This window comes from Narcine bancroftii, chromosome 1 (genome assembly GCF_036971445.1).
Source record: "Narcine bancroftii isolate sNarBan1 chromosome 1, sNarBan1.hap1, whole genome shotgun sequence".
Classification (NCBI taxonomy): Eukaryota; Metazoa; Chordata; class Chondrichthyes; order Torpediniformes; family Narcinidae; genus Narcine; species Narcine bancroftii.
Window position 1 is genome coordinate 333,591,074 of NC_091469.1, and position 23,863 is coordinate 333,614,936.

At 42.0% G+C, this 23,863-nt stretch overlaps 1 protein-coding gene across 5 annotated transcripts in view; it reads left to right on the forward strand.

The window, feature by feature from the left end:
- topbp1 (DNA topoisomerase II binding protein 1) overlaps positions 1-20,358 on the forward strand; it is a 130,339-nt gene extending 109,981 nt beyond the window's left edge. For all 5 annotated transcript variants that reach the window (XM_069909114.1, XM_069909105.1, XM_069909095.1 and 2 more), the window contains 4 exons: positions 1,638-1,778; positions 15,883-15,975; positions 16,521-16,682; positions 20,013-20,358. In XM_069909114.1, the coding sequence (XP_069765215.1) occupies positions 1,638-1,778; positions 15,883-15,975; positions 16,521-16,682; positions 20,013-20,123 (507 nt within the window). In that variant the 3' untranslated portion in view covers positions 20,124-20,358. The remainder of the gene's footprint in view (positions 1-1,637; positions 1,779-15,882; positions 15,976-16,520; positions 16,683-20,012) is intronic.
- Positions 20,359-23,863: the final 3,505 nt, after the last annotated feature.

A 23,863-nucleotide genomic window follows, 5' to 3' on the forward strand; every position in this document is an offset into this window, starting at 1 on the left:
TATAGAAACATATCTGCTCAGGGGCAAGCAAATGCCTCCAAACTCATTGGATGGCACTTCCTCCTTCAGCAAGACAATGATCCCAAACATACTGCTAAAGCAACAAAGAAGTTTTTCAAAGATAAAAACTAGAAATGTTAACCCCTACCTGAAATTAGTGAAACTGAACAAATGGTCTGGATGGGGAATACACCCAAATTTATAACAAAAATGTACTGTGCTCTCCGGAGCGAAAGTGCAAAACCAGGGTTGCAGAGGTCAAGGGAGAGATGGAAGTTGGACCATGGGTGTGGTGATTTCTGAAAGAAGCTGGTCTGATTGGTGTAAGGACAGCATGACGTCAATTATAAATGCAAACTATGGATTGGTTCAGTATAATTTTTTACACCATTATATCTTGCCCCACAAAAGTTCCACAGATCAAAAGCTGAAATTTCAGAGATGTGGGATTGAGACAGGAACTTTTCTACATGCCACTTGGTCGTGTGTGAAGGTGAGGCCATTTTAGCAAGAAATTGCAGGAAAATTATAACAGGAATGGCCTTCACGGGTGACTTGGAGCCATATTTACTTGGTAATTTTATGGAAATAAGCAACAAATTGAAGAACTATAAAATCGCATTTATAAAAATAACACTGGTGGGAGTGAAAAAACGTATCACGATCACTTGGAAGTCGGACTTCCCTCTACTTATAGCACAATGGACTGCGGAAATGAATAACTGTATAGTGATGGGGGAAAAAAAATCACATATAACTTAAATAACAAGTATGACACTTTTGTAAAGGTCTGGCAGCCATACCTGGACCATATAGGGGGCCAGATACAGTAATAAAAAGGGAGAAAAAAGTTATAAAAGTAATTATTTTATGTACAAAAATGTAGTTTCCCCAGTTGTACTCTATAAATTTAAAATATATGTAAGCTCTGATGGTGAATAGATCTGTATGTATGGAGGGGGGACGGGGACTTTTGTTTGTAAGAAAAAAGTTTAATATATTGCACATTTAAAATGTTACTGTGTATAATTTTGAAAATAAAATCAAAAATAAAATATTTTTTAAAAAAGCTAAAAACTGGAAAATTTTTGAATGGCCAAGACAGTCACCCAATCTAAATCCAATTGAGCATGCCTTCCATATGCTGAAGAGAAAACTTAAGGAACAAGCCCCCGAAGCAAGCAGAAACTTAAGATGGCCATAGTCAAGGCCTGGCAGAGTTTCACCAGAGAAGATTCTTGGCACCTGGTGATGTCTATGAATCACAGATGTCAAGCAGTCATTACAAGCAAGGAATATGTAACGAAGTACTAAACATGACTACTTTAATATGTGTCCCAAATATCATGGTGCCCTGAAATGAGGGGATAATGTTTAAAAAGTGCTGTAATTTCTACATGGTCAAACCAAAATGTATACAAATAACCTTGAATAAAATCTGTAATGTGAAACATTTAATCTCATGTGAAATGTTTGATTACAAATTTAAAACTGGAACACAGGGGCAAATAAAGGAAAAAAAATCTTTGTCCCAAACATTATGGGGGACACTGTATTCAACAGATCAGACAGTATTTGTGAAGAGAAAATCATTGTTGATGTTTCAATTTCACTCATAATTTGTTTACCTTTTTCAGGAGGAAAATTATGAATGGGGCAGTAGTTTCATCCTTGATGTGCTTCCTGGAATTAGCTTGCAACAGAAAAAACTTGCGATTGCTGCTATGCGATGGAGGAAAAGATTGGAGATGCTGAGACAGAAGAACGCTGGTGCTGAGGTACTGCAATCATGAATTGTTCTCATTGTTGCTGTTTCATGTGTCCTTTATGAGGACTTCCTGAGTCACTAGATACAGGAAACGCCGATAGGCGGTTACAGGATATACAGATTACATGTTGTTGCCAGATAGCTAGGCCACGGTATAAGATGCAAATACGAATATCAGATTTTTTTTCATATGAAACAAAAAGGAAGTTGTTGAAATTTCCTTTAGACCAGTCTTGAAAGATGAACTGTTTTGCAGGTTTATAATGATTTTGAATGGATGTGAATACAGCATCAGAAGTGTTAACTTCTTGAAAGGAAAAATGAGCATTCACTTATATACTACCGTGTACCTTAAGGTGAAGAGTTCGCTTACAGTGAATCATTTTTAATTCTTAATTTTTTAAAATTTAAAAACAATGTATAAGCTGATTCTGGCCACCTACAAACCCATATGTTTTGGAGGGTAGGAGGAAACAGGAGATCCGGGAAAACCCACAGAGGTCATGAAGAGAACCTGGGTTGTCAGTGCTGTAATAGCATCGCGCTAACCATGCTGCCCATTTCGAGATGTGCATTCACTATCTTGCAAACCATTGAAAAGAAAGCAAGTCTGTTTATCCTTTCCTAATATGTATACCTTTGCACTTCTATTATTTTCTTCCCTGTAGAAAGATGTGGAAAATACTTTGTACTTTTTCTTGAATGTGTGAAGCTATTGACTCAATGAAGTGTGATAGATGGATGTAAATTGACATTTTTCGATAACCTATTGTACTGCTCTAATTATTTGCTCAGTGAAACATTGTGTATGAACACTTGAAAAAGAAATATAACTTGGGGTGCAAATGCAGAAACCTTTAAGAGAAGCTTGACTTGATTTAAATAACTATTTTAAAGCTTTATTTTGCCACTTTGGGTCTCTAATTCATGGGAAATAATTTGTATGTTAACATAACATAACAATTACAGCACGGAAACAGGCCATTAGGCCCTTCTAGTCCTCACCGAACCAAACACTCCTCTCTAGTCCCACCTTCCTGCACAATGACCATAACTCTCCAACTTCTTCTCATCCATATACCTGTCCAGCTTTTTCTTAAATAATAAAATTGACTCTGCCGCCACTATTTCTCCCGGAAGCTCGTTCCACACCGCTACCACTCTCTGAGTAAAGAAGTTCCCCCTCATGTTACCTCTAAACCTCTGCCCCTTAACTCTTAACTCATGTCCTCTTGTTTCAATCTCTCCTACTCTTAACGGAAATAGTCTATCCACATCCACTCTGTCTATCCCTTTCATAATCTTAAATACCTCTATCAAATCCCCTCTCAACCTTCTACGCTCCAAAGAATAAAGACCTAATCTGCCCAATCTCTCCCTGTACTCTAGATGCTTAAACCCAGGTAACATTCTGGTAAATCTTCTCTGCACTCTCTCCACTCTGTTTATATCCTTCCTATAATTAGGCGACCAGAACTGCACACAGAACTCTAAATTAGGCCGCACCAACGCCTTATACAATCTCAACATCACTTCCCAACTCCTATATTCCATGCAATGATTGATAAAGGCCAGCATATTAAATGCCTTCTTCACCACCCTATTCACATGAGTTTCTACCTTCAGAGAACGATGTACCGTTACTCCTAAATCCTTCTGCTCTTCTGTATTCATCAATGCTCTCCCATTTACTACCTATGTCCTGTTCTGATTCTTCTTACCAAAATAAAGCACCTCACACTTATCAGCATTAAATTCCATCTGCCATTTTTCAGCCCACTTTTCTAAGCAGCCCAAATCCCTCTGCAATCCTTGAAAACCTTCTTCATTATCCACTATTCCGCCTATCTTAGTATCGTCTGCATATTTACTAATCCAATTCACCACCCCATCATCTAGATCATTAATGTATATAACGAACAACAATGGGCCCAATACAGATCCCTGAGGCACACCACTGGTCACCGGCCTCCAACCTGACAGACAATTTTCCACTACCACTCTCTGGCCTCTCCCTTTCAGCCAATGTTCAATCCATTTGACTATCTCAAAATTTATACCTAAAGACTGCACCTTCCTAACTAACCTTCCATGTGGTACCTTATCGAAGGCCTTACTGAAGTCCATATAGACAACATCCACCACGCTACCCTCATCCACATTCCTTGTCACCTCTTCAAAAAATTCAATCAGATTGGTCAAACAGGACCATCCGCCCACAAATCTGTGTTGAGTGCTCCTGATCAGACCTATCTCTAAGAACTTTCTCCATTAATTTACCTACCACACACGTCAAACTTACAGGCCAATAATTGCCAGGCTTCCTCCTTGAACCCTTTTTAAATAACAGAACCACATGCGCAATACGCCAATCCTCCGGCACTATCCCCATCTCTAATGACATTTGGAAAATTACCGTCAGAGCCTCTGCTATTTCCTCCTTTACTTCTCTCAATGTCCTGGGGAAGATCCCGTCTGGTCCCGGAGACTTATCCTAACACTACATCTTTCGTAATCACTATATTCTCCATATTTACCCAATTTGCTTTTTTTTAATCTCACATCTCCCAATATCCTTCTCCTTGGTGAATCCACGCACAGTTTTCTGCTCTGATTCTCTAAGGGACCAATTTTGTCCTCTCGCTTTCCTTTTACCATTAACATATTTGTAGAACCCTTTTGGATTAATTTTCACCCTGCTTGCTATAGTCTCCTCGTACCTTCTTTTAGCTTTCCTAATTCCTCTCTTAAGATTCCTCTTACATTCAATGTATTTTTCAAACATCTCCTTAATTCCATGCTTCTTATACCTAATGTACGCCTCCCTTTTTCTTCGAACCAAGTTTCCAATATTCCTTGAAAACCATGGCTCTCTCAAACCTTTTTCCCCTCCTTTTAACCTAACAGTAACATAAAGCTTTTGCACTCTCAAAATCTGATCTTTAAAAGACTTCCATCTCTCTACTACATCCTGCCTATAAAACAAATTGTCCCAATGCACACCCTGTAAGTTCTTTCGCATCTCCTCAAATCTAGCTTTTCCCCAATCAAAAACCTCAACCCTTGGCCCTGACTTATCTCTTTCCATAATGACATTGAAGCTGATGGCATTATGATCACTGGACCCAAACTGCTCACCAACACTAACCTCCGTCACTTGACCCATCCCATTTGCCAACAGTAGATCTAACACTGCTCCTTCTCTGGTCGGCACCTCTACATTATTGTTGTAAAAAACTATCTTGCACACATTTCACAAACTCTAACCCATCAAGCCCTTTCACAGAATGTGTTTCCCAATCTATATATGGAAAATTAAAATCTCCCATAATTACAACCCTGTGCCACTATCTCCCTACAGATTTGCTCCTCTAGGTCTCGGTCCCCTCTGGGTGGTCTATAATACACCCCTACAAGTGTAACCTCTCCTTTCCCACTCCTCAGTTCCACCCAAATAGCCTCCGTGGACGAGCCCTCTAATCTATCCTGCCTAAGCACCGCTGTAATATTCTCCCTGACAACCAATGCAACACCACCTCCTCTTGCCCCTCCGACTCTATCACACCTAAAGCAACGAAACCCAGGGATATTCAGCTGCTAATCACATCCCTCCTGCAACCATGTCTCACTAATCACTACCACATCATACTTCCAAGTTTCAATCCACACCTTCAGCTCATCCACCTTTTTTACAATACTCCTGGCATTAAAATATATGAATTTCAGAGATTTCCCAATTCTTAATCCCTGTTTTCCCTCATCTTTAATAACATTATTTCCTTTTCCTGCCAATTGCCCTTCATCTTCTTCCAGAGCATTTCCTTTCTCTATCACCTTCCCATCCATATTCAAATACTTACTACAAACTTTCTTTGTTTGCATTCTAACCTTCTCCTTACTGCTCTGTACTATTTTGCTCCCTCCCCCCAACCATTCTAGTTTAAAGGATCCTGAGTAGCCCTAGCAAATACCCCTGCCAGGATTCTGGTCCCCCTGGGATTTAAGTGTAACCTGTCCTTACTGTACAGGTCACATCTTCCCCAAAAAAAGGTCCCAGTGATCCAGAAACTTGAAACCCTGTCCCTTACTCCACCCCTTCAGCCACGTGTTAATCCTCCACCTCATTCTATTTCTATTCTCACTGTCACGTGGCACAGGGAGAAATCCAGAGATTACCCCCTTTGCGGTCCTTCTTTTTAACTCCCTACCTAACTGCCTGTACTCACTTTTTAGGACCTCTTCTCTATTCCTCCCTATGTCATTGGTACCTACATGTACCACGGCCTCTGGCTCCTGTCCCTCCCACTTTAGGATATCCGGGACACGAGCAGCAACATCCCGGACCCTGGCACCAGGGAGGCAAACCACCATCCGGTTCTCCTTGCTGCGTACACAGAATCCCCTATCTATCCTCTTAACTATGGAGTCCCCTACCACTATTGCCCTCCACTTCCTTTCCCTACCTTTCTGAGCTACAGGAGCTGACCCTGTGCTAGAGGCACAGCCACTGCTGCTCCCCCCAACTTTGATAACCTCCTCAACAGTACTCAAAGAGGCGTACTTATTGCTGAGGGTTACAGTCATAGGGCTCCTCTCTGGCACCTTACATTTTTCTGTCCCTCTCCTAACTGTTACCCACCTTTCCTCCTCCCGTGGCCCTGGCGTGACCACCTGGCTGTAACTCCTGTCTATGACTTCCTCTGTTTCCCTAACCAGCCTGAGGTCATCGAGCTGCAGCTCTAGTTCCCTAACACGGTCCCTAAGAATCTGCAGCTCGACTCACCTAGTGCAGATATGGACATCTGGGAGTCTGGAAGACTCCAGGACCTCCCACATCTGGCACTCCCAACAACACACAGCCCTAACACTCATCCTTTACCCCAATGAAGTAGTAATAAAGACTATCTTACCTTAATGTGCAGTGACTCGTCCTCAACCTGTGCTCCCACTCACTCGCTTGGGCCGTTCACTCGCTGCCGCTCCCAAAAACCTTTCCTTTACTTTAATATATTACCCAATGTCACCACTAGCACTGTCCAATCCTAACCAGTATCCTTTAATTACTCCCACCTGCACTCCTTATTCAATTACTGTCTCTGCACTGAACAGCAATCCCCACCTAAATTATTAACTCTTAATTAAGACTAAATGACCACTCTACTCACGTCCGATCAGCATAGCACGCTCCCGCCTCTTCGCTCCTTGACAACTGGACCTCTGAGGTAAGGTTTTCTTACCACTGAGGTAAGGTTTTCTTTGTTTTTAAAACTCCCTCCCTGCTGACGTCACCACACGCCTGCGCACCAGCCCCCTCCCCCTTTTAAATTTTAACTTAAAATTAAATTAACTACAACTTTAAATTTACACCAAGAAACCCTTCCCCTTACAATTCAAATAACAGATTTGGACCACTCTACTCACGTTCGTTCACACAGCACGTTCCCGCCTCTTTGCTCCTTGCTAACTGGAGTTCAAGAACAATGCAGTTACAGGAACTGCAATACGATAAAATGGAATGAACTAAAAAGATTCAGTTTAGAGCAAATACATTAACTGTGCTCTTGAAAGGCATTTCTGATCCTTCTAACAGATGCTTGGAAGCAGCAAAGATTTATGCAGGAATTCTTGCAAAATGAGAAATTTCACATCAAAGATAAACAAGAAAGCCTGCAGTGATTAAATATTTTGTTGAGTTTCTCCAAAATTTTTGTGAATTTGCTGAGAGTCTCCAGGATTTTTATGTATTCTCACTCCATTCAGAGAGCTATCCCCTCTCCTATAATTCTCATCTTTTTATCTCTTGTGCGCTCCCACCCATATGACCTCTTGCCTGTTGGCCTGTGCTCCTGTCCCTGCCTCTCCCACCACCATTTTATTCAGATGCCTATCTGCTTTTTGCTCATAACTTATAAAGGGCTCAGGCACGAATATTGATTATTTTTACATTTAATTTTTAAAAATTTTGACATACAGCATGGTAACAGGCTTTTTCGGCCCAAAAGCCCATGCTGCCCAATTACACCCAATTGTCTTAAACCCTCCATTATGTTTTGATGGGTGGGAGAAAACCGGAGAGTCTGGGGAAAACCATGCAGATATTGGGAGAACATACAAACTCTTTACAATGTGGAATTTGAATCCAGATCCTGATCGCTGATGCTACAGCATTGCACTAACTGCTTCACATAACATGTCACCACATAAAGAATATTGCATGACTTGCTGAGTTTCTCCAGCATTTTTATATAAATTCTATATCACTATTTGTTTAAGAGAAATAAATTTAAAATAAACAACATTAGTAATGTTAATATCGAGACATGCGAAGCTCATTAAAAGGTAGGACCAGTCGCTAAGTTTATTTTCAGAGAGATAAAAGTGAACATAAGGAAAGTTGGTCGAAACTAAAGGAAAAGCGAGCATTCAATTATTTACTACCGTACACCTTAAGGTGAAGAGTTTGTTTACAATGAGAGAGAGAGATAAGACACTACTTCCCCATTCCACATTTTAGTGGAGAACATTAAGAATTTTTTTAGGGCTCTCTCTTTTGCGCTCTGTCTCGCGTGTTGTCTTTCTGTCTGTCTCTCTCTCTCACTCTAGCTCACTATCTCTCTGTGTAGATGAGTGAGTATATAACACACACACAAATATAGAGAGACAGAGATATAAGACATCCCCCATCCCCCATTTTAGCAGAGAATATTAAGAATTTTTTTAGTGTATTTATGGGTCAGCATTTAAAACTTGGGCAAAACAAGCAAGAAGAACAACTGGAAAAATCTTTTTAATAACAAAACTGCTGTAATGATGTTTGAATCCTCTTTGGCTCCAGGGGAGGTGCTGGAGAATTGGAGAATAGCAAATAAAGACACCTTATTTAAAAAAGGTAATAGGGAGAATCCTGGGAATTATAGACCAATGAGTCTTACGTCAGTGGTGTGCAAACTAATAGAGAGGATTCTTAAGGATAGGATCTACAAGTATTTGGAGAAGTCCAGTCCACTCAAGGATAGGCTTTGTGAAGGGAAGGTCATGCCTCATGAGTCTAATTGAGTTTTTTGAGGAGGTAACAAAAAAGAAATTGATGATGGTGGAGCAGTACATGTGGTCTACATGGATTTTAGCAAGGCATTTAACAAAGTTCCCCACAAGAGACTCATCCAGAAAGTCATGAGATCAGTGGAACTTTGGCTGTGTGGATAAAAAATTGGTTTGTAAGAAGAAAGCAGAGAATAGTAGTGGAAGGAAAGTATTCTGCCTGGAGTTTAGTGTCTAGTGGAGTGCCACAGGGATCTGTTCTGTGAGTCAGAGGAGGAGGAGCTTGGTGAAAGTGGCGAGAAGGTAAGCTATTAAAGTCGGGGGCTTACCGGGGCTTGGGCCTACTTGGTTCGGCTGGGAGTTGGAGGAGGAGCTTGGAGAGAGTCGGGCTGTGAGTCGGAGGAGGAGGAGGAGCTTGGTGAAAGTGACGAGAAGGTAAGCCTTTAAAGTCGGGGGCTTACCGGGACTTGGGCCTACTTGGTTCGGCTGGGAGTCGGAGGAGGAGCTTGGAGAGAGTCGGGCTGTGAGTCGGAGGAGGAGGAGCTTGGTGAAAGTGACGAGAAGGTAAGCTATTAAAGTCGGGGGCTTACCGGGGCTTGGGCCTACTTGGTTCGGCTGGGAGTCGGAGGAGGAGCTTGGAGAGAGTCGGACTGTGAGTCGGAGGAGGAGCTTGGTGAAAGTGACGGGGTTAATTGGTCAAGGGGCCAATAAAAGGAGTGAAAGGGGAGGGAGCGGCCAGCGAGGAGCGGCTCAGTGAGTGAATGGAGCAGTGAAGGAGTGAGACTTCCTGGCTTTGGCTCATCAGGCTTCGGCAAAAGCAGGCAAGGAGAAAAGGTAAGCTGAGTTATTTGCCTTCGTATTCAGAGTCATACCAATAGGGTTAGTGCTCTGTACTGGGTGTCAGATGTGGGAACAATGGGTGACCTCCACCCTCCCAACTGGCCACATCTGCACCAGGTGTACCGAGATGCAGTTACTAAGGGTGCGAATTAGGGATATGGAGTTCCAGATTGATGACCTGCGGCTTGTAAGGGAGAGTGAGGAGTTAATCGACTCAACTTTCAGGGCGATAAATACTCCAGAACCCGTGTCAGGTAAGTGGGAAACCGTCAGGGGAGGAAAGAAAAAAGTGAGAAAAATGGAGAGCACACCAGTGACTATCCCACTCAGCAATAGTTATGTTGTGTTGGATTCTGTTGAGGGAGATGACCAGACAGAAGATGGCCACAGGCACCAGGTCAATGGCAATGAGCCTGGCAGAGTGGTGCAAAAGAAAAGGAGAAATGCAGTAGTTATTGGGGACTCTATTGTCAGGGGTACAGACAGGAGGTTCTGTGAGCCAGATAAGTATACCCGCATGGTGTGCTACCTCCCTGGTGCAAGGGTATGAGATATCACAAATCGGGTCCAAAATATTCTGAGAGGAGAGGGAGAGCAGCCTGATGTCTTGGTACATGTGGGTACAAACGACATTGACAGGAAAAGGGAGGAGGTAATGAAAAGGGATTACAGTGAGCTGGGACAAAAGCTGAAAGACAGGAACGCTAGGGTGGTGATCTCGGGATTATTACCTGTTCCAAATGCAAGTGATGAAAAGAATGTAAGGATAAGGAAAATGAACGTGTGGCTGAGGGACTGGTGTATAGGGCAAGGATTTGGCTTCTTGGATCATTGGGATTTCTTTTGGGGAAGGCATGATCTTTACAAGAAGGATGGGTTGCACCTAAATCCAAAAGGTGTCAACATTTTGGCAAGTATGTTTGGAACACCAATGGGGCAAGGTTTAAACTAATTTGGCAGGGGTATGGGAACCTGAGTGATAGGGAAAAGGGTAGGGAAGATAAAGTAATGGCCAGGAAAAGTAAAATAGGAAAAGTAATGTTGGGAGGAGAAAGTAAAAAAAATCAGATGGTGCAGTGAGTTTTCGGGTCAATGATAGTCTTAAGAAAATTACAAAGAAAAATAGTGGGCAGAAAAATCAAAAGAAAAGGTTACAGAAGTCACTAGATATTAAAAGGACAAAGAGCATAAGGGCACTTTATCTGAATGCCCGCAGTATTAGAAATAAGGTTAGTGAACTTGAGGTGAAAATCGGTGCCCATGCCTATGATTTGGTAGCTATCACGGAAACATGGCTACAAGATGACACTAAATGGGAATTAAACTTTCAAGGGTATCAGATGGTGCAAAGAGATAGACAGGATGGTAAGGGAGGTGGAGTTGCACTCTTAATCAAAGATGCGCTCTAGGCAATAGTGAGGGATGATATAAGATCTAAAGAGCATAATGTTGCGTCCATTTGGGTAGAGATAAAGAATAACAAAGGGAAAAAATTATTGGTGGGTGTTATCTATCACCCACCAAATAACAATAGTTTAGTGGCACAGGAAATAAATAGAGAGATAAGTGAGGCATGTAATAATGATACGGCAGTAGTCATGGGAGACTTTAACTTCCACATAGATTGGGAAAATCAAGTTGGTCATGGGAGTTTGGAAGAGGACTTCATAGAATGGATCCGCGATAGCTTTCTTGAGCAGCATGTTAAGGAACCCACAAGAGAATATGCTCTCCTAGATCTAGTGTTGTGCAATGAGATAGGTAGAGTAAATGATGTAATAGTCAGAGACCATCTGGGAAATAGCGATCATAGTATGATTGAATTTCTCATTCAGATGGAAGGGGAAATAGTTAGATCTAAAACTAATATATTATGCTTAAACAGGGGTGACTACCATAGGATGAGGGAGGAATTGGGCAGAGTGGACTGGGAGCACAGGCTAATTGATGAAAAATGGAAGATTGTCAAAGAAATATTTTGTAATGCTCAACAAAAATATATTCCGGTTAGGAAAAAGGGCAGCAAGGGAGGGAAAAATCAACTGTGGTTAACAAAGGAAATAAAGGAGAGTATAAAATTGAAGGCGCAGGTGTACAAAGCTGCAAAGAGCAGGGGGAAACTGGAAGACTGGGATAACTTTAAGAGACAACAAAGGGTTACAAAGCGGATAATAAGAAATGGGAAAAAGGATTATGAAAGTAAATTGGCACAAAATATAAAAACAGAAAGCAAAAAATTTTATAAATATACAAAAAGGAAGAGGGTGGCCAGAGTTAATATAGGACCCTTGGAGGATGAGAAAGGAAAACCGGTAGCAAAAAATGAGGAAATGGCCGAGGCATTGAGCAAATATTTTGTGTCACTCTTCATGATGGAAGACACGTCCAGCATGCCCAAGTGCGGAGTTAAGGATGCAAATGTTGGGGAGGGCCTTGATAAAATAGTTGTTACAAAGGAAGTAGTGATGGAGAAACTAATGGGACTAAAGCCAGGCAAATCACCTGGTCCTGATGATATGCATCCAAGGGTTCTGAAGGAAATGGCAGAAGTTATAGTTGATGCATTGGTGATCATATACCAAAATTCCTTGGATTCTGGGCAGGTCCCAGCAGACTGGAAGACAGCAAATGTAACGCCATTTTTTAAGAAGGGATGTAGGCAGAAGACTGGAAATTATCGGCCAATTAGCTTGACGTCTGTTGTTGGAAAAATGCTTGAAGCCGTCATTAAAGATGAAATAGTGAAACTTTTGGAATGTAAGGGTTCAATCAGGCAGACGCAGCATGGCTTTAGAAAGGGAAGATCTTGTTTGACAAACTTGTTAGGATTCTTTGAGGATATAATGGGTGCGGTGGATAGAGGGGAACAGGTTGATGTTGTATATTTGGATTTCCAGAAAGTGTTTGATAAGGTGCCGCACAAGTGACTTATCAGTAAGTTACAGGAAAGTGGAGTCTGGGGAAATATATTGCCCTGGATTGAAAATTGGTTGTCTGACAGGAGTCAGAGAGTCGGGAAGTATGGGAGTTTTTCAGGTTGGCAGGGGTTAGTGTTAGGCCCACAACTGTTCATCATTTATATTGATGACTTGGAGGAGGGGACAAAATGTGGTGCAGCCAAGTTTGCGGATGACACCAAATTGAGTGGAAGAGCAAATTGTAATGAGGATGTGGAGAGTCTGCAGAGGGATATAGTTAAGCTGGATGAGTGGGCAAAGGTCTGGCAGATGGAGTACAATGTTAGTAAGTGTGAGGTTATCCACTTTAGCAAGAAAAATAAAAGAGCTGAACATTATTTAAAGGGTGAAAAATTACAGCATGCTGTTGTGCAGAGGGACTTGGGAGTGCTTGTGCATGAATCGCAAAAAGTTAGGTTGCAGGTGCAGCAGGTTATTAAGAAGGCAAATGGAATGTTGGTCTTCATCGCTAGAGGAATTGAATTCAGGAGTAGGGAGGTAATGTTGCAACTGTATAAGGTACTGGTGAGACCGCACCTGGAGTACTGTGTCCTGTTCTGGTCTCCATATTTGAGGAAGGATATACTGGCTTTGGAGATGGTCCAGAGGAGGTTTACTAGGTTGATCCCTGGGATGAAGGGGTTGACTTATGATGAAAGATTAAATCGTCTAGGATTGTATTCCCTCGAGTTCAGAAGAATGAGAGGAGATCTTATAGAAACATATAGGATTATGAAGGGTATGGATAGGATAGATGTAGGAAGGTTTTTTGAGCTGGCCGGGGAAACTAAAATGAGAGGACACAGTCTCAAGATTCGGGGGAGTAGATTTAGGACAGAGATGAGGAAAAATAGTTTTTCCCAGAGAGTAGTGAATGTTTGGAATTCTCTATCCAGGGAAGTGGTTGAGGCTGCTTTATTAAACATACTTAAAATTCGGTTCGATAAATTTTTACATGATAGAGGAATTAGGGGATATGGGGAGAAGGCAGGTAGGTGGAGTTAGGTCATAAATTAGATCAGCCATGATCTTATTGAATGGCGGAGCAGGCTCGATGGGCCATTTTTGGCCTACTCCTGTTCCTACTTCGTATGTTCCCTGTGATTTTTATTAATAACCTGGATGGAGGCAAAAGGATGGATCAGTAAGTTTATAGATGACACAGAGGTTGGAGGAGTTGTGAATCAAGCTGAAGGTTGTTGAAGGTTACAAGAGGGTGTAGACAGGATGCAAAGTTGGGCAGAAAAGTGGCAGATGAATTTCAATCCAGATAAATGTGAGGTGATGTATTTGGGAAGGACGAGCCAGAAGGTTGAGTACAGGGTTAATGGTCGGTTACTTAAGAGTGTGGATGAATAGAGGGACCTTGGGGTTCAAATTCATACATCCCTCAGGGTCGCCGCACAGGTTGATAGAATAGGTAAGAAGGTCTATGGGATGCTGGGATTCATTAATAGGGAGATTGAATTCAGGAGTAGTGAGGTCATGTTGCAACTCTACAAATCTCTGGTGAGACCACACTTAAAGTATTGTGTTCAGTTCTGGTCATCTCATTATAGGAAGGATGTGGAAGCTGTGAAGAGGGTGCAGAGAGGATTTACCAGGATGTTGCCTGGAATGCGAAACAAATGAGGCAAGGTTAGCAAAGCTGGGACTTTTCTCTTTGGAGCGTAGAAGGACAAGAGGAGACTTGATAGAGGTCTACAGGATTATGAGAGGCATCAATAAGGTGGCAGCCAGCACCTATTTCCTAGGGCAGGATCAGCAAACACCAGAGGACATATGTTCAAAGTGAAGGGAAGGAAATTTAAGGGATCCATCAGAGTTAAGTTTTTTTTTTACACAGAGTTGTGGGTCCCTGGAATGCCTTGCTGGGGATGGTGGTGGAGGCTGAAATACTGGGGGCTTTTAAGAAACTCTTAGACAATTGGATGAAAGAAAAATATAGGGTTACGGGTAGGGAGCATTCAGTACTTTTTTTTAAGGAAGGAATCTATGGGTTGGCACAACATTGAGGGCCTGTGCTGTGCTGTCGTGTTCTATGTTCTACGATGATCACTTGGCATTACTCATCCCAATTTCAACTTCACATAAAGACCTGGGGGATGTTTTTGAACAATTTTTGGGGAGAAAATGTGGGTCTTACATGCCACCAAATACGGTATATACACAGTACATACAAGTGTGAGTGTATTTGTGTGTGTATATATCTCATGTGAGTGGTTTTATTTCATCTGAAATCTTGCCACTATGGATCAACATCAAGTCACCTACCAAGCAAATAGGACGAGAGAGGATGTCATTTCACAGTGCGACACTCTACTATGAGTCACCTGGATAGATCGAACTCTTATGTAAGATTACTATTTATTGATTATAGTTCAGCTTTCAACACTGTTGTACCATCAAAGCTGATAACCAAACTTTGTTTGTATGGTATCAGTTCATCCCTTTGTAATTGGATTCTGGATTTCCTTACTAACAGACCCCAGTCTCTTAGGTTGGGCAATATTTTCTCCTCCAGTATCATCTTGAACACTGGGATGCCCCAGGATTGCAAACTGAGCCCCCTTTTGTATTCCATCTTTACTGACTGCATTCCCATGTACAACTCAAACTTAATTATAAAGTTCACAGATGACACCATGGTGGTCCGCCTGATCACAGGAGACGATGAAAAGGCCTATAGGGGGTAAGATTGAGCACCTGTGGTGTGCTGAGAACAATTTGTTACTTAATACCCAAAAGACAAAATAGATCATTGTGGATTTTAGACGGGCGGGAATCCATAAGCACGTCCCTATTTACATCAATGGTGCATTTACAGAACTTCAAATTTTTGGGCGCCCATATCTCTGATGATCTCACATGGTGTTTGAATTCATCAATGTTGATCAAAAGGGCACACAATGTCTTTATTTTTTGAGACGTATGAGTAAGTTACACCTCCGCCTGCCCTCGAATACTATTGGATTTCTATAGACTTACTGTTGAGAGTGTGCTGACACAGTATTTCGGCGTGGTATGGGAATTGTTCTGTACAATACAGGACGGCATTATGTTTGTGTTTTACACACCACACACACACAGGTTGCAAAACTGAGCAAATTTATAAGGGAAATGGTATTGGAGTTTTGCATTGATAGACTTGGAGGTGTAAAGATGGGAGGAAGTTCAAGTGGAGTATGGGATACCAGAGTGGACAGTTTCGGCCATGTGGCCTGTTTGTACTCTGTATATTTTTTGTAAGTTGTGTACTTTGTCTTATTTCTGCAGATTGGTGCATTCAGTGGCTGGGAAGTTATTTTAAATTTTGATCACACCAAGGAGGCAGGCTTCAGGAGACTTCTGCTCTCTGGTGGAGCCAAGGTCAGTCCTTTTTTCTGATTGTGGTGTTTCACATTTGTACATCTTGACTGGGAATTCATTAGCTTGCATTTCATACATATCCTCTCAATTAAAACCATCTGCTCTTCAAAATATCGAATCAACTAAATGTTTATTCTGTTAGTTCCAGGAATGTGCATCCAATTTATGAAGTTCCCATCCTCTCACAGAAATAGAAAACAAAAATAAAATTCTTGACATCCTGTCATTTAGGAAGCATTTTTCCTTTAGATGCACTTAGCATTTTATGGTAGAAATTTTTATTTTTTATGTGTTATAAAGTAACTTAACGTCCCTTACTTTAAACCGTGAAGAAGGGCTTAGGCCCGAACTGTTGTTAATATATCTTTACCTCCTATGGCCGCTGTGGAACCTGCTGAGTTTCTCTAGGATTTCTACGTTTTTACTCCTAACTTATAGAACAGTCTGAATGCACTCTTCTGAATTCTATTTGAAGGATATTGGATGTAGTGTAAAACAAGTGTGGCTGTCCTTGGGATTAATATACCAGTCACTGTGCTTTTAAGGTCCTTCCTGGTCACCTGTCTGCTGAATACAAAGAGGCCACTCATCTCTTTGCTGACTTCAGTAAACTTAAACCGGAGGACCCAAGAGTGAACTTGACTGAGGCCTTGGAGCAGAATGTCCTGTGCCTCAAGCCAGAATACATCGCAGACTATCTCATACAGGTTTGTCCTACATTCTTGATCTGCATAAAAATGATTTATAGTGTAGGCTGCCACTCTTTATAAATGTCAAAACTAGAGCCTGCAAAAAAAAATGGATTAAGGAGAGAAAGGAAGTGCATTGAAGCAGAATAGCTTAGTGGAGGTCAAGCATCGAGGTAGGAGAGGTCAATTTTGTTTATTTTAATGTAAGAAGGGAAAAGTGGACAAGTTTAGGGCTTGGACAGATACAGAAAAGTGGAATATTCCAGCCATAATGGAGACGTGGTTAAAGGAGGATCAGGAGTGGCAGCTTAATGATCCAGGGTTACAGGTGCGATTGGATTAGTGGACAAGAGGTGGGCTGCAATATTAGTCACTGTAGTGTAGAGAGGTTATAGCCAGAGAACTGTGGTGTGAGGCAGTGTGGTGAACTGAAAAGGTGTCATCCCCTTGATGGGTGTATACAAATAGGCCACCAGTCACTGGGAGTTAGAGGATCAAATATGTAGAGATTGCAGATGTCCTTAAAAGTAGCTGAGCTGTTATTGTAGGATTTCAACTTCCCCAACATTGACTGGAAATGTCAAAGTGTTAGGGGTTTGGATGGGATAAACTTTGTTAAATGTGTCCAGGATATCTTTCTCTCACCATATTTGGATAGGACTACTGGGAAGAGGCAATATTAGACCTTGACTAGGGAATGAAGCTGTTCAGGTAACTATCAGTAGGGGAACCACAATTCTGTTAGTTTTAAGATAGTTTTGGAAAAGGATACCATTAGTCATTATTACTAAGGGCAGGAGAAGTTCCAGAAGACTGGAAGATGGCACATGTGCTATTATTTGAAAAGGGCTGTGAGTATAATCTGGGTAACTACAGGCCTGTAACTCTGATATCAGTGGCAGGGAAATTGCTGGAGGGGATTCTGAGAGGTAGAATCTATCAATATTTGAATGGCCAGGGAAAAATTAAGGAGAGCCAGTATGTACAAAATCATGCTTCTCGAATTTGATAAAAATTTTTGAAGAGGGTACACAAGAGCAAAGCAGTTGATGTTATTTATATGGATTTTGTGTGTTTGATAAGGTCCCACATGGAGGCCAATTAGATTAAAATTTAAAAATAGGCTCAGTGATAGGAGTCAGAGTGGTGGTAGAGGAAAGTTTTTCGGACCAGAGGATAGTGACCAGTGGATTGCCTCGGTTTCAGTACTAGGCCTTGTGTAATATATGTAAATGATGGACAAGGATGTTTGAGTTTGCTGATGACATGAAACTATGTGCTACAGTGAAGGTTACCTGGATTTGCAACAGGACCTAGATTAAATGAGAAACTCAGGTTAAGGGATGGGAGATGCAGTTTAACTCTGACCAGTAGGAAGTGCTGCATTTGGGTATATCATACCAGGGCAGGACTATTAATGGCAGACTTTAGGGACCATGGGGAGGAGGTACACAGCTCTTTAAAGAAGGCAGCAGAGGTAAGCAGTAGGGTAGAGTGCTTGGAATGCTGGTCTTGATGGTGGTATTGAGTACAAGTGTTGGCATTTTATGTTGAAGTTATACAAGACAATGTTGAACCCACATTCAGAATATTGTGTGCCGTTTTGGTTGCCCAGCTGTAGGAAGGATTTTATAAAGTTGGAACAGAAGAATTGATGGAGCTATTGCTGGGAATAGGGAAGTTGAATTATTGAGGGAGACTGGGAAATTTTACTTGGAGTGCAGGAGGCTTTGAGGGGATCATATTGAGGTCTATAAAATCAGAGGGGTGTCGATAAAGTGAACAGTGTCCGTCATCTTCCCAGAGAAGGAGAATTTATGATGAATCTATAGATTTAGAAGGGATATGATGGGACAGTGCTGGAGGTAGGTACATAAGCTTCCTTTTAGAAACACTTTTATAACTCTGTGGATGGGAGGGGATTGGTGGGCTATGGGTCTAATGTAAGCAAGTGGGACTAAAACAGGGGGGCACGTTGTTTGGCATGGACAGACTTGGCCTCTTTCCATGATGTAAGGGTCTTTTATGTTTATTTATTGCTACCTAGTGGATCTACGTTAATTGGGGGTAAGTTACAAATTTGCTTTAACTGGAGAATGATGGTTTGACATCTTCAAGTTCATTGTCACAGGTACTAAGAATCAGTGCCAGAGATGTGTAAGCAGATCAGTGAGATACCTCATTCATAGTACAGCAAGTAAGACAGGACAAAGTGCAGTTATAAAGAGATCAGTTGGTCCAGTGCAAAGGCAACATCATTTTACTATTTTGGGGTTCATTCAGGGGTCTGAAAATGGCAGGAAGGAAACTCCGTGAATTTTCTTTCTGACAGGGTGGTGGTGGAGTGTGACTGGGGTGGGATGAGTCTTTAATATGTTGGCTGCTTTTCCAAGATGGGAGGTTTGCAGTTGATTGAGGGGAATGGGGTTTGTGTGATGGACTGAGCCACGCTCACAACCTTCTGGAATTTCTTGTACCACACAGGGATACCCCCTGACATGATGCTTTCAGTGGTGTACCTATTAAAGTTGTTAAGAGATGCTGGTGACATGCCAAATTTCCTCAGGCTTCTAAGGAAATAGAGATTGTGGTACACTTACTTGGCATTGGATTGAACTGGATGAACCAGGAACAGAGACGCCCTTCTGCAGTTATACAGGGCCCTGGTGAGACCCCACCTGGAGTATTGTGTCCAGTTCTGGTCTCCAAACTTGAGGAAGGACATACTAGTTATAGAGGGTGTGCAGTGCAGATTTACAAGGTTAGTTCCAGGGATGGCAGGGTTGTCCTATGCAGCAAGGCTAGAAAAACTGGACTTGTATCCATTGGAGTTTAGAAGGATGAGGGGGGACATGATTAAGGTATACAAAATCATCAGGGGGATAGACAAGGTGAAGTCTGATTACTTGTTCCCAATGATGGGGGAGACGAGGACTAGAGGGCATAGTTTAAGAATAAAGGGTAGGCCCTTTAGGACGGAGATGAGAAAGCATTTTTTTACCCAGAGAAGTGTGAATCTGTGGAATGCTCTACCACAGAGGGTGGTAGAGGCGGATTCGCTGACTATGTTCAAAAGAGAGTTAGATAAGACTCTTGTGGGTAATGGAGTTAAGGGTTATGGGGATAAGGCTGGAAAGGGGTACTGATGGTAATGATCAGCCATGATCTAAAATGGCGGTGCTGGCCCGACGGGCCAAATGGCCTACTCCTATTGTCTATTGTCTAATTAATTGGAGAGGTTTACCCAAGGAATGTAGCTCTGGGAAAACTGAGACAAACTTCATATTTAGTGGCAGTTGTTGAGAACTATTCTTTCAGGCATCAAGTTTCAAACTACTTTTTTTTCAGGACCGCCCCCCTCCGATCGAGAATTACTACCTCACTGAGGCAGGAAATGGAGCACGGAAACGGAAATCATCTGACGATCATGCAAATTCAAAAAGGAGTAAAAAAACGTGAATTTCAATTTTCCCTTTTTGATAAACTTTACAAAAATATATTGCAGAACCGAGCTGCAGTTCTTTCTAAAGCCAGATGTATTTTCCAGCCATCAGATATCTAAATTCCACCTGCTTCAGAGGTGCAAGCTGGAAAATTTGAAATAATACTAAACTTTTTTTGCCAAGGCCACTAGAAAATGATTATTTGATTACATTTTCATTTGTATTTTTAATAAATCTATTTGCCTAGAAAATCTTGACTGCAGACTGAATTATTTTTAAGAGTATCTTTTAATGTTTGTGGTTTGCACAATCTAAAACACTTTATTTCACGTTCTCACTTTCTAGAGACCATTAATTACTGGTACCCATGGTTCAGCCCATTTAAGATGATAAAACTCCAAGGAGCTCACACCATTAAAGTGAAAAGTAACCTTGATAAATGTTATTTATTTCCATAACATAGTTGATGTGCTGAACAGTAATTGATAAAACTCCAGTAGGAAGAGTCAACCATAACATAAATACATCCAAAACTTTTACTTCATGTATAGGCTAGATTACATGAAACATGTTGATGGGCTCTACAAACTCTACCTGTGCTCGATGTATTAAAATTTATCCCCCAGCTGGTACTACACCTTTTGAAATATACAGTGATCAAGTAATGAACAGAGAATCTGATCCTCCATTAGTTGCTTCGAGCTTTGTTTTGAGTGGCTGTAAGCTTACTGTTTCTTGTTAAATAATCTAGCGATTATTTTTAAAAAAATATGCAGAGGGCAGCTTGACAAATATGGGTATTTGTGAAATATAAAGTGTTCACAATCCCTACTGTGGAGATAAAGTCTTGGAGAACAGGTTCAGCTTTATTTCAAGTCTGCAGAGTCGGGTGTCCCTGGTCTGGAGACGGAGGTTCAGAATCATCACTCTTTTGTATAGTCCCGCGCTCAACATCACCCCACCTTCATTTACCTTCTTCCAATCAGTATCCCAGTACATTACAACATTCTCCTTTTCCCTTCCATCAATACAGGTATCACTCAGTTCCTCTTCATACTTCACATGTTATGTTAATTAGTTCATTCCCTCCTTAGAGGCATCTATTAAGCAAGCGCAGTACTAGCTATAACACTACCTTAGGTCACTCTACCAGCCTGAACCAGATCCTTGCGGCTTCTGATAAGAGGCCTACTAGCTCTCATCTACATTCTTTGCATTCCATCCCTTTTCACAGGGAAGTAGCAGGCACTTGCTATCTTTTGGTCTGAAAACTACCCAAGGGAAATTGTTAACTTGTATGGTTGTTACCAGAATCTGTTGCTGGGACAGAGAACAATTGGTGAGAAGTAGTGTGGTGTGTTGTGAAAATAACATGTCCAACATTGTTAACACTGATTTTCTCAGTGTATATGCAAGAGTTTATTAGTGATGATTAGGAAATAACCCTGCAGCAATCCAGCCAAACTCTGTAAGTTGAATATGTTTTTTCTGTCTTCAATTACCTGTTTTTTTTTAATATGTGCCAAAAATTCTAGTCAACAAGGTGGAAGTATTCTGTAAGAGCTTGCACCTCACAAAACAGACTGATACCTCATCATCTGCCTAGAAACAAAGTACCAACAGTTGCTCCCAGACTTGCCTATTGGACAATTTGACTGAATACTAATACTCCTTCTGAAGTGACCACCTGTTTCAAACAAGTGTCAATCATATGTGTGCCAAAGAAGAGTGTGGTAATCTGCCTAAATGACTATTATCCTGTGAACTGTTTTGAAATGTAGCAACAGGACTACAGCAAATGCCATCTCACTGACTCTACACAAAGCCCTGGAACACCTAGATCTTCTTTGGCTTGGCTTCGCAGACGAAGATTTATGGAGGGGTAATGTCGACGTCAGCTGCAGGCTCGTTTGTGGCTGACAAGTCCGATGCGGGACAGGTAGACACAGTTGCAAGGGAAAATTGGTTGGTTGGGGTTGGGTGTTGGGTTTTTCCTCCTTTGTCTTTTGTCAGTGAGGTGGGCTCTGCGGTCTTCTTCAAAGGAGGTTGCTGCCCACCGAACTGTGAGGTGCCAAGATGCACGGTTTGAGGCGATATCAGCCTACTGGCGGTGGTCAATGTGGCAGGCATCAAGTGATTTCTTTAGGCAGTCCTTGTACCTCTTTGGTGCACCTCTGTCTCGGTGGCCAGTGGAGAGCTCGCCATATAACACGATCTTGGGAAGGCGATGGTCCTCCATTCTAGAGACGTGACCTACCCAGCGCAGTTGCATCTTCAGCAGTGTGGATTCGACGCTGTTGGCCTCTGCCTTCTCGAGTACTTCGATGTTGGAGATGAAGTCGCTCCAATGAATGTTGAGGATGGAGCAGAGACAACGCTGGTGGAAGCGTTCTAGGAGCCGTAGGTGATGCCGGTAGAGGGCCCATGATTCGGAGCCGAACAGGAGTGAGGGTATGACAACGGTTCTGTATACGCTAATCTTTGTGAGGTTTTTCAGTTGGTTGTTTTTCCAGACTCTTGTGTAGTCTTCCAAAGGCGCTATTTGCCTTGGCGAGTCTGTTGTCTATCTCGTTGTCGATCCTTGCATCCGATGAAATGGTGCAGCCGAGATAGGTAAACTGGTTGACCGTTTTGAGTTTTGGGTGCCCGATGGAGATGTGGGGGGGCTGGTACTCATGGTGGGGAGCTGGCTGATGGAGGACCTCAGTTTTCTTCAGACTGACGTCCAGGCCAAACAATGCATATATCAGGATGCTCTTTATTGACTACAGTTTGGCAGTTAACACCAACATCTTCTCAAAATTGATCAGTGAACTCCAAGCTCTGGGCCTCAACACCTCACTGTGTAATTGGATCCTGCATTCCCTCGCCTCCAGACCACAATCAGTGAGGATTGGTAAGAACATCTCCCCAAAATTGCGTTCTTAGCTCCTGCTCTATTCGCTGTACACCTACGACTGACTTGGGTACAACATTTACAAATTTGCTGACGATACCATGGTAGTGGGTTGTATGAAGAGGGTCATTGTTAATGTGTCTGAATGATGTACTAACAACTTTACACCCACCAAAAGCAAGGAGCTGACAATTGACTTCAGGAAGAGAAAACCAGTGATCATTAGGGGATCAGAGGAAGAGAGGGTGAGCAAATTTAAGTTCTTGAGAGTCACCAACTCAGAAGATCTTTCCTGGACCCAACACACTAATGGCATTATGAAGTAAGCATGTCAGCACCTCTGCTTCTTCAGGAGTTTGCAGAGTTTTGGTATGACATTGGAAACCTGGCAAATTGCTCCAGGTGTGTGGTGGAAAGTGTGCTGACTGGCTGTATCACAGTCTGATATGGGAACACCAATATTCCTGAGTGGAAATCCCTGCAAAACGTAGTGGACACAGCCCAGTACATCACAGGCAAAACCCTCTCTGCCATTGCAAACATCTACAGGGAATGCTGCCGTCAAATTGTAGAAGTAATTTTTTTTAAGCAGTATGTGATAGGTGTCTCCTCTATCTGTATTGAGGCTTCTTTCATTTGTCAAGGGAAGAGTGAAATGAGTTTTAAATTAAAACACAGGCAATATGTTGAGCAAGTAAATGGGCAATGAATTGGTAAAGGGTTCAGTGCAGAAGTGTTGACAGAGACAGTGTGGAAACAAATCCCTCGACCCAACTTGCCCACGCCAACCAAAATGTCTCACCCACACTTATAGTCACAACAGTGACTTGGGCTGTTGTGCTTTCAATCTTTCAAGACAC